The 15,977-nt window shown below is 34.8% G+C and overlaps 2 protein-coding genes across 2 annotated transcripts; both read right to left on the reverse strand.

Moving 5' to 3' along the window:
* Positions 1–6,847: 6,847 nt before the first annotated feature.
* LOC117326707 (E3 SUMO-protein ligase KIAA1586-like) lies at positions 6,848–9,721 on the reverse strand. The gene is made up of 4 exons (XM_033883428.1): positions 9,138–9,721; positions 8,001–8,827; positions 7,549–7,697; positions 6,848–7,199 (listed from the first exon to the last, which is right to left on the reverse strand). Exons 1-4 carry the CDS (start codon positions 9,697–9,699, stop codon positions 6,848–6,850), a joined length of 1,890 nt encoding a protein of 629 aa, XP_033739319.1. The 5' UTR covers positions 9,700–9,721.
* A 185-nt stretch (positions 9,722–9,906) lies between these two features.
* LOC117326708 lies at positions 9,907–11,323 on the reverse strand. The gene is made up of 3 exons (XM_033883430.1): positions 11,059–11,323; positions 10,608–10,756; positions 9,907–10,258 (listed from the first exon to the last, which is right to left on the reverse strand). The coding sequence occupies exons 1-3, from the start codon at positions 11,149–11,151 to the stop codon at positions 9,907–9,909; spliced, it is 594 nt and encodes a 197-aa protein (XP_033739321.1). The 5' UTR covers positions 11,152–11,323.
* Positions 11,324–15,977: the final 4,654 nt, after the last annotated feature.

Raw genomic sequence — 15,977 nt, forward strand, 5'->3', positions numbered from 1 at the left:
GCAGCAATAGCTGAGAGCTAGAAAGATCTGTTTGTTTAATTTATTTATATACATGTAGTAAAATTGTTTTGAAAATATTTGTCAAGTAAATCTAAAAAAAGTTAAAACTTAGAAGATCCCCTACACATGTACAATAGCTACTTGGTTATATATATTTACTTATTTCAGTTGTGGCAAATTAGATCATTTATGTTTATAAGTAATAATCAAAGCAAAAGAACTGAATTAATATCACGTAAACAAAACTATTAAAAGAATAATATATTATAATTAAGATATAATTAATCATTGATTTTTTAAAACTTATTTCTAGACAAATATAGTAATAACAACAGTACAGACAAGTAAACATATATATATATATATATAGTCACATACACAAATGATCAAGGAAGATGACTTTTTGACTCGTGCCCTTACCGGGCCTCGAACTCGCGTTCTGCGGCATATATATTATACATGTATATAAACACTAAAACTAGTAATTAATAATATATACTAGCTAGCATGCATATGAGCAATAGCTCACAGGCGTTTGAAGTTCTAACTGTAAACCGAGATATAATACCATATAAAAAATAAGGGTATTTACTATTTTTTATATGGTATTATATCTCAGTTTACAGTCAGAACTTCAAACGCCTGTGAATAGCTCAGGAAAGTTGTAAACTGATACATGGGCAAAAATATCATATTTCATGTCTACATCATTTAATTTCTACGTTTTTCATGGTTTAAGATATAACAGAGACATATATACAGAGATTGGCAGCTCTCTATTTGCTCTTGTGTTTACATAGTGGCCCCTGACCTTCCCACAATCCTTTGCAGTCGCTCGGTTCAGTCTTCACTAGACGCCATATTGGAGAAAACTTGAAAACCAGACACATAATTATCGATAATTTCTATTTGAAATCATCACCAAGATCCAATTATGTGCTTTAATTTTATTAATATCAAAGTGCAGAAGTGTCATCAATATGAAATATATCACAATTTGCTGTCCAAGTGTTTGTATTTTGAGTATGAAAGTCAAACACAACGCAGGAAAGATCGGCGGGAATCTCCAATTTTCGAAAAGTCCCTATGGGGTTTTCGAGAATACGGATAAATGACGACAATGTGCATGATAATCAAGACCACATTCCATAAGTATGATAGTTTTGGGTTAATGTGGTAACTTTTGTAGTGGCCTAGATAAAACAATGTGCTTTTTGTGTGCGTTTAAAATTGACGATGTTTTGGTCGGACGTAATGGCTGCTTAATTACAAAACTTGGACATGTCGATAAGACCCAATGGATTTTAGAAAATACGGATAAATGGCAACAATGTGCATGATCAATAAGACTATATCCCATAAGTATGATAGTTTTTGGTTAATGTGGTAACTTTTGTAGTGGCCTAAATAAAACGATGTGCTTTTTGTGTGCGTTTAAAATTGACGATGTTTTGGTCTGACGTAATGGCGGCTTAATTACAAACTTTGACATGTCGAATAGGACCCAATGGATTTTCGAAAATACGGATAAATGACAACAATGTGCATGATCAATAAGACTATATCCCATAAGTTTGATAGTTTTGGGTTAATGTGGTAACTTTTGTAGTGGCCAAAATAAAACGATGTGCTTTCCGTGTGTATTTAAAATGACGATGTTTTGGTCTGACGTAATGGCGAATTAACCAGAACATGTCGAATAAGTTCCAATACATCGATACACACATGCGCAAAGCCCGATTTACCTGCGCTCTCGATAAGGGATATGCTTGAGTGGTCACGAATAAAGGGAGCCACTACGTGTAACATGTTACTTATCTCTCTGTATATATGTCTCTGCATGGATATAATTAATCAGAAATATTTTACTTTGATGCACATTCATCCATACATATATAGAGTTTAACCCTCTCGTTGCCACATTACTTACCATATAGGCATATGGATAATTTGAATTAATTGAGACTAATTTGACTTCTTTGGAAAGTTTTTTTCTATTGAGGATAACTTTGTCATTTGTTGATAGATTTTGATGAAATTTTGAGTGGCAATGGTTGGTACCTTTACCCTTCAGAATATGTATTCATTATGGTCCTATGTTATCATTTATAGGTAATATGATCAGGTAAAAATGGTAATTAAGGTGAAAATTATAAAAATATTGAATAACAATGTCCCTGTGTGTGTTTTTACTGCATCAAATATAGTTTTGACAGTCACACTTATTAACAACCAACAACCAATTGCAACTAGAGCAAAAATTCCAAAACTTGATTCAAGTCTTACCCCAGGTAATACAGGTAAATCACACAGGTAAACTATGGAATAAAACTGCTTTTAATTTCAAGCATGAATTTGGTATTGATTAAGTTTTGGGTCCTTCTAAGGTAAAAACTCTTACACTTATTATTACAGGTAGTACTTTATTTCCAAATAACAGTCCATAAAAATTGGTAATAAACCAAATCACAGGTGCAAACGAGCACAGGTAACAACAGGTAAATATGTCAAAATATGGTTTAAAAACATATTATTAATGGTTTTTTTTATTATTGGCGATTTAAATTAGTCTGAGAATCATTTACACACAAATACCATTTGTTCCAAGTCCCGTATGCAGCTCAATCATGGTAGATCACGTTTTCACACAACGATATTGAAAGCACATTCCTCGTCATATATTACGGCCGCCATTTTTTATCAGGTCAATTCTATCAACTTACCTGTTCGTTTCAGTAGCATTAATGTCCAAATATTTAGCTGGAATTAACTTTTGAAAAAGAAATCTGTGTTTTTCATCCATTTGCAAGTGATAAATTGCCACTGTATATTCGGCGAAGTCCGATAAAATATTCACGAATAGGTCAACATCCCATTCAAAATTCAAAATTTTGTCAGACTGGATCGTCGTCCTCTACCGATGTTTCGTGATCGTTATCTGAAAAAATCTACACTGGATTCATCATCAATATCATCCCGTGTCCTTTTGATGTTTCTGATAGTTTTTCTGAAGTATTTCTCATTAAATCCGTGAAAAAAATATGTTACTAAAGTGAACAAACTTATCAATTGACTTCATTAGATCCGCCATTTTATGACACTTTCGTTTTTTCTGTCAAAATTTTGCTTACGGTCGTAATTTTAACCTGATATGCATCGTATAGCCAGCAGCCATGTTGTCTGCATAAACAGGAAGTAGTGCTCTAGCGAGATCTCGCGAGACTTAAAAGTGAAAGTAAAGGGGAAGTGAGTAATCTGCAGGCAAAACACACACAGGTAACACTGGCGGTTTAGGGCGGTTTAGTCCAATACGGACACGGGCGGTTTCAGCCGCTTTAGCAGCGAAAGGGTTAAACATTTGGTAGTTTATATATATACATTTGGTATACAGTGTATATTTATTATAGCATGTACAGTAGATGGACAATATTGTTTAATTGTTCTATCATGTACAGACGTCCAAATTAACTTTGATCATACATCGTGAACAATACGTACACAAATCAGATGGAATTTAAAAATGGTATTTCAATGATTTTGCTTTTAAAATGGAAAATCAATGGAAAATCAATGGAAATTCAATGGTGAAAAACCATTCCTTTTTGCTAAGGGATATTTGTGGTGTTACCACTGTATGACAGGGACGCCTGACATAGCCTGCAGGCCACCCATTTTCTACTGGTTCAATTAGCAGAAACTCTTCCACACAGTACACTTAAATGCGGCTGACACATTTTCTATTACTAACCCGTCGGCTTCTGCTTCTATTGCTGCCATTGTAATTGAATTAAAGAGCAGCTCCAGGGGCAAGAACTCATTACTTTATTTCTCACACCACCATTTCTAAACATCGCGATTCTTGGAAAAGTGACGATTCTGACATCGCTATTTCTCTACGGTTCGATTCAATTGATGTACCGTGAATTGTTACAGCTCTAATAGGGTCAGTCGGGGACTCGGGACCAACATCTACAATTAAGATTAGTATGACTGGTACCTTTAGACATATTTGATTGATTTCTGAAAGGCTTGGTTTTTTTTTTTGCTTTGTCCCATGTTCTGTGAGTAAAGAAAAATATAATTTATTAAATATATGCACACTTGTCTACATTGTGTATCTATACAATAGGTAAAAGGGGACAAGAATTATTTTTAACAGTGTCAATAAATTGTCAATATAAGTTATGTCAAGTCATAATACAATAGGTATATATACTCAACTAATTTCCTTGTGATAATTACACAAATAGATCTATGCTTGTGATCTGCACAACAGTGGGTTCAACAACAGGAAGCCATATGAAAAAAAAATGTATATGTACATTTATACATTTTACAGCCAGGTGTAACAATTAACATGTACATAGTGGTGACACGGTGTCCTCCAATGGATTGGTATTGTGATATTTTGAAAATGTTAAGACCTAGTTATAATTATCACCCCTTGGAAATCATGTCAATATAGACGTTTTGCATATTACGCCACAATTTTCGGTCAGAGGTCAAGCGGTTAAACTTTTGTAAACAAAACATGGCGGCGCCTATAGCTTTCAGTCATTGAACATCGTAATTTTGAGGATATTTTTGTTTAAATCGCACGTTGTCATTAATGGGAAAACTACTCAGATATCATGTTCTACACATTGTGTCGTTTTCAGTTGAAATACTACATTCTAATCACTAGTAACATCAAAATTGAATACCGCAACAATTCCAATTTCTTTTATTCATATCATCAGCATCACATTTGTGGAAATTATATAATATATATACATGATTATATCGTTGTAAAGAATACAAAGAGAAAATGTCCAGACTCATCTTTAGCAAATTTAGCAATGCTAAAATATGGCGTTGGTCCTCACATCTTATATTCAACAACAGTATAGCTATAATCAGAGAGGATGGTGATTCATGTGCAGTTGATTAATCCCACAGGCACAGGTATAAGCTTAGCTTTTAAATACTTTAATAAACAAATTTCATATTGTTCCTCTGCAATGCAATTAATCTGTTGCCTACAAATTTGACCAAATTTGGTTATTCATATATTTCATGGAGCAGGGACCAAAGTAGAAATTATTACCAGGTGGCCCATTTGGCTACCAAGTTATAAAATATAGGCACCAATAGGAAAAGTTAGTCGCCTGGCCTAGTTGTCTTGAATTTATAAAAGAAATAAAAATCAGTTTAGTCTAAACATCTCTGTATCTTTTCCTAATGTAAACATCATTTCAGCATTGACCTTTGAAAGATTAACCAAATCGCAAATTTACACGATTTTTTTTTAAGGGCCATGCAGGCGCCTTATAGGTCAGTTACTGGTTGCTAATGTTGAATTTAAGGCCAATGGCTGGCCACTAAAATAGGCGTCACTTTGAGCCCTGTGGAGGTACGTCGTACGGGGACTACACCTCCAAAAGATAAACATCCAGAGCGGTGTCCTGTTAACTTGCATTTCCTTTTTTTAAATTTCTTTTGAATTTAAAAATCTTCTCATCCATTCCCAACTGATCTCATGATCAACAACTGCCAGAACTTACAGCTGCAAGTTTTATGTCACATGTATCATTAAAGTCATCGTTTATATTCCTTATCATGAGAATGTGATAACATATAATACTTTTATAAATACTTGATAATGAAGTTGATGTCTGATCATATTGAACTAAAATGTTTTGATCAACAGTTTCTGACATGCTAATATCACATAGGTCTCATATTTAAACAGTTACATTAACAAAAACATGGATGATATTTTGTGCATAACCATGGCCTATAAGCAAATAACAATGTTGTGAATTTTCATCAAAAAAAAAACAAAAAACATTCTAAAACAATTTTAAAAACTCAATTTTCTGGCTCAAAATACTCTTCTAGAATGCACCAGAGAGCTTCTACGTTTTTAAATTTTTTTCGGGGGGGGGGGGGGGGGGGGGGGCGACCTGACGCTGCGCTCCAGATCCAAGTTACCAGGGCCATTTAAATTACAGAATGGCCAGTAGATTTTCTCATTGGCAAGCCCTTTGGTCCAGCTGGAATAATTTCTTATTTCTACCCTTGAACCTCCATTTGTTTAAGCCTATTTCAGGTCATTTAGAACACTAACATCATCCAAAAAGTGTATATCAATATACAGAGGAGCCCACTTATTTGCATATCGGTTATTTGAATATCCCGCTTATTTGCATAAAATTCTGAGGTCCCGATTTTGTTCTTCTTTATCTTTGTATTTTAATCCCGTGTATTTGCATCGACTAAAACACCGACTCCCGCTTATATGCATATAAAAATTCCAAAAAATTGAAAAATTTTTAATTGATTTTAGGGTATTTTTGTGATTTTCCCGTAATAAAAGTTTTATGAAAAGTGTTTTTAACTTACATATTGATTCGACACGATGTACAACGTTATCTAATCATTGGTTCCCACTTCGTCACAACAGGTTATGTTCGATGCATCGATATCGACATTTAGTTATTATCCAGACCATATCAGTAGCATTGTGAAGAAGAATTAATGAATAAAATATTGATATGTCTCATCTTTTGATGAGATTTGTTTATTTATTATAGCATCGATCCAAACCTGTGTTCTGTGCACTTGAACACTCGCTGCGGCAGGTTGCGATCGCCATGATTGTTTACTAGGCGCGTTGCATTGTGGCAGGGACTTTCCTGGGTATTTTGGGAATCGCCAAAAATCATCAAATTGGGAAAATTACGTCGTAAAAGGGGGTAATTGGGAAAATTTGTAAAACTTTCTGTATTACAAAATAAACAACTTTAACACCAATTAATACTGTTTTGATGTTTTAATCACTGATATTACACTTGTACAATGTACTTTACAGGGACAAGTGCCGATCTTTTGCAAGTTTGAAGTTTTGAACAAGTTGTTCTAACTCATATTCCGTCAGGGTACTGGCTCCCTCTATGTTAATGCGCATTATTGCATTAATTGACTTGCAACTCAATCTGCTGCGCATTGGGGTTTTTAGCAAAGCCATTTGGCTAAAGCTCCTCTCCACTGAGGCCGTTGATGCTGGAATAATGTTCACCAGGTACAGAAGCTTGCACATCATTGGAAAAGATTCTTGGAGTACAGGATCCCCAGAGACTTTTAAAAACATTGACAGCAGATTGTTAACCTGGTCACCCTCATTACTATTGGAAGGCTGTGGATTTCTGGCTTTCATTCTGTAAAAAAATTATTTCATGATTTTTGCAAAAATTCTGCAATGTGCAATACATGTATGATTATGGATCATGTCAATGAACAAATGATTTAATTAAATTAATTTTATATTAGCCTATACAAAATATTTTTGAAGTGATGTAGCAAATACAGAACTACTTTATTTCAGATTAATAAACCTTTAGTGAAGATCAGGTTCATAGTCTTTATTAATCAAACTCAGCAGTAAAGTCTTTGGTAGTTCAGGAAATTTATTATCATATGAAGAGTTATTGTAATGAAATGATGTTGATTATACTTAATTATTAATCTTTTTTATTTTTTTAACTTTCCTATTCGATTAGTACTGACCTTTTCATGATTTTGATTTGATGCTTGAAGGCACAGTATTCAGCTTCAGTTGCATCTGGATCAAGATCCCTCTCACATCTTGTCACATGACCTTGGAAAATGTCCTCTCCAGGTTCCCCATAGTGTCCACAAAGTACAGTCAATGCCTCCTAAGGTAAAAAAAACTTAAGTCAATAAACAGAAAATGTCTAGGATGAGTCGAGGTAACTGCGTTTAATTATGATTAACATTTTAATACTTGTCAAAACAGCTGTGAATGTCTGACTTATTGTTAATGATTATATTAATAATGAATCAAAAACTATCATTGAAGGATCAGTTATTGTATTTAAATTGAACAAGGACTGTGTTGGTCTCCAATAAATAAAGATTTAAAAAATCAACAAGTTCAATTCTTTCTAATTCTAGAGCATAACTGGAGTGAATATAGGCCTACTTGATATTTATAGTACCTTTCCATGGTTTTGAAGATCAACAGCACTGGCATTGGCTTCGATCATACTAGGATCCAGAGCCTTCCGAAAAGCATCAAACACAGGGTGCATGTAGAAAGCATCATTGATTTCTCCAATCAAACTGTCTATAAATGGAACAGCAACATCTTTAATAAATGCTTTGATGTCAAGGTTCTCAAGGTGACCTCTGTGACGCCTTTGCAGATCAGTTCTTTCATTGATGATGAGAAGCAACTCTGAAAGACGACTGACATATAACTGATCCCCAATCTGATTGTTCTCTTGAAATTCAAGATAAGTCTCTTTAATGACTTCCAGGTCAGTTACTGTTGCTTTCACTTTCTCTTCCACATTGCACAGTACAACATCTGTTTTCTGGAGGTAGAGGCTGAGATGGTTCAGTGGTTTCAACACATCACTCAACACGCAGATCATGGCAACAACATTTTTCTGTACAAGAATAGATCTCAATCCAAATACCTCTGGTTCACGTTTTTGTTGGTATATTTGGTCCAGAGCATCAAGCACCGACTCGTACCTCTCAATAAACCTTACGCATGCTTTGCCATGTGACAACCACCTAGTTGTAGCAGCCCTGATCAACATCAACTTGTCCATGCCATATACAACTTGAACATCTTGCAGCACAGCAAACCTTTGCGGGGAGTACTTGAACAATTTCCATATCGCAAGTAAAGCCTCATCTACCTCAACAAGTAAAGGAAATGTTTTCATCAAATGTTTAAGGCAGAGGGCAAGGCGATGACAGCGACAGTTGATGTACAGGCTCTTTGGTGCATAGTTCCTAAATCGTCTTTGAAGACCTACAAAATTGGAAATGAAATGTTTCAGATATGTAGAAAAATATTGATAAATGAGCATGTATACTATTTAACAATATTTACAATATAATTTAAATAATCAATTAATATTTCAACACAGTCATAGTGACAGAGTGAATCCCACTGTAACTAATAATAATAAATTATTAACTTGATCATGGAGACAGTTTGAGGATATAGGCAGTAATCTTAAAAGTGCTCATCTTTGACTTAATCTAATGTTGTTGTTTTTATTTCTCTTTCTCATGTTATTATTTTTACAAGTTCATTTTTTATTGAATAGTATACTTACCAGTACGAATGCCACTCATCGAGTTGGTGCCATCAAAGGCAACAAACCGACATTTTTCAATGGGTATCCCTTTTGCTATGAGAAAACCGTGGAGGACATCCATCAGGGTGGCACTGTCTGTCTTTTGAACTTCAACCAAACCCATGAAGTGGTCTGTGAAATTGGAGTGACTTTCATGGTACCAGCGGCAAAACACAGATAATTGTGTTTTGTTGGCCTCGTCGGTGCTCTCATCAGCTAGCAAACTGTAAAATGGGGCTTTGCGTAGAGAGTCCAGTAGGCTTTGCTCAATGTTCTCCCCTATTAATTCAATTAATTCTGTGGCAGTTTTAACTGATAGGTAAGTAGCCTGTGGTGGTGCGATTTCAATATGCCTGGCAATATCCTCTACACCTAAACTTGCAACAAATCTCACAAAATCTTCAAAATTTGTTTGGGCCCATTTCTTCCTGATGATAAAGTATATTGATTGAAACAGTTTTTTCAACACACTTGCATTCCTTTCTTTTTCAGCTTTAAGATCAGACTCATTTTTCATTGACAACTGTTCCAGTACAGACATTTTTTGTTTCAAACCAATTTTCACTTCAGGGACTTTCCTGGGTATTTTGGGAATCGCCAAAAATCATCAAATTGGGAAAATTACGTCGTAAAAGGGGGTAATTGGGAAAATTTGTAAAACTTTCTGTATTACAAAATAAACAACTTTAACACCAATTAATACTGTTTTGATGTTTTAATCACTGATATTACACTTGTACAATGTACTTTACAGGGACAAGTGCCGATCTTTTGCAAGTTTGAAGTTTTGAACAAGTTGTTCTAACTCATATTCCGTCAGGGTACTGGCTCCCTCTATGTTAATGCGCATTATTGCATTAATTGACTTGCAACTCAATCTGCTGCGCATTGGGGTTTTTAGCAAAGCCATTTGGCTAAAGCTCCTCTCCACTGAGGCCGTTGATGCTGGAATAATGTTCACCAGGTACAGAAGCTTGCACATCATTGGAAAAGATTCTTGGAGTACAGGATCCCCAGAGACTTTTAAAAACATTGACAGCAGATTGTTAACCTGGTCACCCTCATTACTATTGGAAGGCTGTGGATTTCTGGCTTTCATTCTGTAAAAAAATTATTTCATGATTTTTGCAAAAATTCTGCAATGTGCAATACATGTATGATTATGGATCATGTCAATGAACAAATGATTTAATTAAATTAATTTTATATTAGCCTATACAAAATATTTTTGAAGTGATGTAGCAAATACAGAACTACTTTATTTCAGATTAATAAACCTTTAGTGAAGATCAGGTTCATAGTCTTTATTAATCAAACTCAGCAGTAAAGTCTTTGGTAGTTCAGGAAATTTATTATCATATGAAGAGTTATTGTAATGAAATGATGTTGATTATACTTAATTATTAATCTTTTTTATTTTTTTAACTTTCCTATTCGATTAGTACTGACCTTTTCATGATTTTGATTTGATGCTTGAAGGCACAGTATTCAGCTTCAGTTGCATCTGGATCAAGATCCCTCTCACATCTTGTCACATGACCTTGGAAAATGTCCTCTCCAGGTTCCCCATAGTGTCCACAAAGTACAGTCAATGCCTCCTAAGGTAAAAAAACTTAAGTCAATAAACAGAAAATGTCTAGGATGAGTCGAGGTAACTGCGTTTAATTATGATTAACATTTTAATACTTGTCAAAACAGCTGTGAATGTCTGACTTATTGTTAATGATTATATTAATAATGAATCAAAAACTATCATTGAAGGATCAGTTATTGTATTTAAATTGAACAAGGACTGTGTTGGTCTCCAATAAATAAAGATTTAAAAAATCAACAAGTTCAATTCTTTCTAATTCTAGAGCATAACTGGAGTGAATATAGGCCTACTTGATATTTATAGTACCTTTCCATGGTTTTGAAGATCAACAGCACTGGCATTGGCTTCGATCATACTAGGATCCAGAGCCTTCCGAAAAGCATCAAACACAGGGTGCATGTAGAAAGCATCATTGATTTCTCCAATCAAACTGTCTATAAATGGAACAGCAACATCTTTAATAAATGCTTTGATGTCAAGGTTCTCAAGGTGACCTCTGTGACGCCTTTGCAGATCAGTTCTTTCATTGATGATGAGAAGCAACTCTGAAAGACGACTGACATATAACTGATCCCCAACAGTGGGGGCATATGTGTAAGGAACGACAACTCTTTGTGTGTGTGTGCCATTTTCCAAAACAAACCCAAATGACAATGCACATCTCACGGTCATTTAAGACAGTCTATTGCTTAAGTAGTTCATCATCTATGATCAAACAACTAATATACTCATAGCAGGAACAAAACACATCTCAAGACGATAATGAATGTTTATTAAAACGATCACATTGTACATCGTAGTGCCAACCCACGCGTGTATGACCGATTTCGGACCCACAGACTCGGAGTGACAAGTAGTAAACGATGAAGTACAAATGTATATGCAAATATTTGTACATTTACAAAGAATAACAACCCATTTATTTCGTATTTACTCTTATATTTTAAATAATGTTTTTTTTTTAATATGTTTTTAATGCAAATAACGTAAACAATCATATAGCGCCCGTTTTGAGTACCTACCTGACGATCTACACCTATACGAATACTCCGGTTATTTGCATATTTTGTCATGGAAAAAGGGCTATGCAAATAAGCGGGTTGCTCTGTAACTGCATTTGTATGACTATAAATGGCCACCGGCACAACATCTAGACTTGTGTGGCTGGTTGGCATAGTGGTATTACACTTGCCTTTCACCAAGGTGGTCAGGGGTTTGATTCCCGATTGGATGTGAAAATGTGTGGGATCGCCTGTCCTACCACATGGATGATGGGGATCTCCAGATGCTGCTTTCTCCCACAGTAAAACCCCTTGTACGCTTCCAACTGTACCAACAAGAGCGATTCATATAAGTTTGTATATCTTGTTTTTCAATTGTTGTGACATGAATAAAGTTCACATTTTTCAATATCAAGACTTAAAGCAACATCCAGATTTCAAGCATAGGGATGTATCATCAAGCTTACCATATTCATGGCTGGTATATGGATATGTTCCCCATGATAACAACAAATTAAAATGTAGAAAAGCTATATTTATCAATATCTAACATATATATATAAAGATGTTAGTATGAGTATCTCTGATGGCAGACAGCAAGATTTAGGCATGTAAAACTTAGTGCCATATATCTATTTTCTAAACGGAGAAAACACTGCTAAAACTATCACCTCCGTAGTGGTCCAGTGTACTGTTGTTGCAGGGAAAAGTTTAATCGCTTTGATTTGTGGCAAATGACCTGGATCAAAGATGGCGGAGGGTGAATTATGCAAAACGTCTATTAACCAATCATCCACCTTTTTATAGTAATACGACTTCCCATACACAAAAACAAATTAAAACACATGGCAAACACCAGGAAAAAATACTTGTCTATTCTCTAGTGGCATATTGCAGGCCTGGTTTTAAAAAGTATACAAGGTTTGGTGTGTGTTTCAATTTTCCTATTTAGATTCTACATAATAAACTTCAACATGAAAATCTAGGCAAAAGGAATGAAAAATCCTGTTCTTGTCAGTAATTGAGTGACAAATTATCATCCCATATAAAGTTTAGATAAAATTAAGTTTAAAAACAAGAGATCCCAGAGGGATCTAGGCGCCCATCAAGTCCATTTAGCAGGAACAAAATTTAACATCAAATGTCAAAATTAAAGATGGCCTCTTGCCGGTCATGTTGGTTTCCAAAATGCAATATGCTTAAAGGGACATCACGGTAAAAACGTTGTAATTTTCAATGAATGTACGTGTTTTGTTCCTTTCCAGTTATATTTCTGTGCTGTCCCAATGTTCACAGTCGATCCTCATGTCCAGCTTGACCACTTGATTTAGTTGGGAATCCCCCTCTAAATTTAGCGCGGAAATTATTTTTAAATCATCACGTAACTGTTTTGAAATCGAGGCAACACAAACACACGATAGTTTACAAGGCGAATTGGATTAGTTGGACAACGATATTATACAGTGGTTTAAATGTTAAATAACACGTTCTGTATATATTCCGGCACATATATTTATGTGTAAATAAGTGTAAACACCGTACATATAGTATAGTGACAGTAGCGATGTACTGGTACAGACTGTATAAATATTACCGAGTTTGTGTAAATATTACCGAGATTGTCATGACCTACTATTCAGCAATCAAGCAGAATACGAGCAGCGTCCGTATTACGTACTGCTGTTTTCATGTTTGAACTGCATTGTACTGCTTCCCCAGTTTAATTCTAGGATTGTGTTTGACCCATTTTCCAATTATTCTCTTCATTGCGGAAGCTGTTATCGTTTTCAACCGCAGTCGATTCACATTGGAAGCCATTTTTGTTTTCAGGTGTTTTAGTGTGTTGTGCGCATGCGTGTTATCGTATAGGTCACAAAATTTGCATATTCAGACTATTGATCAACGAATTGTGATAACCTTTTTATAATTAATAATTGATGTTTTTTATATACATATATCATCAAATTCGAATGGTTATTGTTCATAAGGATATTTTTTTTAAAGATATACCCTATAATATGAAAAAATACAAAATAAAAATTGGATTACCGTGATGTCCCTTTAACTAGGGCCAAATGGGACCAACTTCAATTTTTTCCAATTTTGCATAAATGCACATCACTTTCATCTGTAATTCAAAATATCTAATAATAGATCCTACCAGATATATGATTATCACAAGTTTAAAGGTACAATCAAATCGAATACTAAAAATAGCTTCATAATTTATCGCATAAATTAATTCTTTCTCTATTGAGCCACTCCCTAACAATACCTACAGAAAGACGTCACGATCTTAGGACACTGCACTTTTATTAGTAATGATAATGTGTACTCACCATGCATTATAAATATAGGCGAATACAATAGAAAATATTTCCAAATGATTGCGTCTTGACAATTGTACATAAGTAGGTCAAGGCAAGATATATTTCATCGTTGCTGGCACAAAAAACATACATTCACGTCATTTCGTAAACAATGTGAAATAGTTGTGTGATCTTGTAAAGACAGCATCACAACTCTAAAGTCAATGTGCTGTTTAAATGTTATCGGAAAATTCATCGGCAAATGTTTTTTCGACATCAATTCCATCAGTGTCAAAGAAAAAAATCTTGCATTTACATTTCAAGTCTACACAGTGTAATGCTATCGCCTTGTTTTACGTTTGATACTAGAGAAATAACTTACATTGCTTCTGCTTTCTTCACAATACCTTGCTTACGATCCCGCAGAATATTTTCGCGCCAAAATCATAACGTGTTATTGCTACAACTTAGAAGCATTCCGAACAAAAATTTCCCATGATTCCTCAGATATCATATACATCCGGAAAATACGCAAGAACCACCGTCTGATTGGCTAATTTCTTCACTTCCTGGCTTGTGGGCCTGCGCACTCGAATGTAAACAAACCAGCTGGTTATAAGAAAATTATATTTTTGAACGAGAAAAAATGTAACAGTAATATCGTAATGATAATATTATCTTTATTAACCTTTTCATCGCAGCAAAAAAAATCGATGTTGTTATATTTTTATGGTGCTTACTGTGGTTTTAGCCCAGAAAACGTGAATATTATTATAACTCTGATTCCTACAACTTATTTCCGTTTCCGTTTGACCCATCTTAGATTGAACAGCAGCACGTGGTTCGAGGCGGCCAAGACTTCTTGAATTCCACGAGGTGAAAATAATTTATAAATTGTTATGTGATGTTAGTTTGACATTTGATATCAAGTGTGTATCAAAGGGTTTTGGAATATGCTCTTTTCATTGGCAGTAATAATTTTGCAGAAAAATCAAGCGATTCGTTGTTTACAGTGGGTTGCATTTTGGAAATAAATGTAAACAATTAATGCGGAGGGGAGGGGGGTTCCCTCATTTTAATTTTTAATACCATCTAATAAGTACCCCTTATGAGGGCACTTTGTTTTGGTGGTCTCTTCGTCTTGCCTGATATCTAAAATAAACGTTTGGTATAATATTTCAAATTGCCATGTGATTTTGAAGACAAGAGGACAATTTACAACTGCACCTGCATGATAAAAATCCACCCTCCTTCCATGCACCTGTATACCCGTGCAGTTGAATAATTGATTCAACAAGCCCGGGCCATCATTGGGCAATACATAATTTGAGCGGAAGATAGCCTGGCATCCACCTTTCAAAAGCCCCCCTCCCTTTTCGCACCCTTCCCAAATTAACGTAGAAGTACAGTTGTATATCTTAAAGTAGAAAAGAGTACTGAGTAGGTCTAGTGTTTACTATTCTGTTTCTAAAATGTGAATAAACAGCAATGTTGATTTGGCATAATGGCACAGCTAGACAGATGCTTCTATTTGTTGTGGTAATTTGTCCACACTGAATTCGATTATTTCTCAAGAACTATCAAAGCGAGGAAATTTGGCAACATCAATTCGGAATATTGAAAGTGAAGTACATTTTTGGCAATCCAGAAAATATTTTGAATAAATCTATTTATTTGGAATCCATTTCTCACTCTTTAAAACATTTATTCTTAGTTGTTGATGAAGCACGTTGTATGGTTAACTAGGGGCAGGATTTCAGACCTGCATTCAGATTAATACCGATGTATTAGCTGCTTTGGGAAAAGTAACAATTTTGGCTTTAACAGCAACATAAATCTTTTACACAAAGTTAAAGTGGTGTGGGTTTGGAGTTGAGTTGGCACACACTACAGAATCCTTCATGATGAGATATAC

The sequence above is a fragment of the Pecten maximus genome, chromosome 5 (assembly GCF_902652985.1).
Source record: "Pecten maximus chromosome 5, xPecMax1.1, whole genome shotgun sequence".
NCBI lineage: Eukaryota > Metazoa > Mollusca > Bivalvia > Pectinida > Pectinidae > Pecten > Pecten maximus.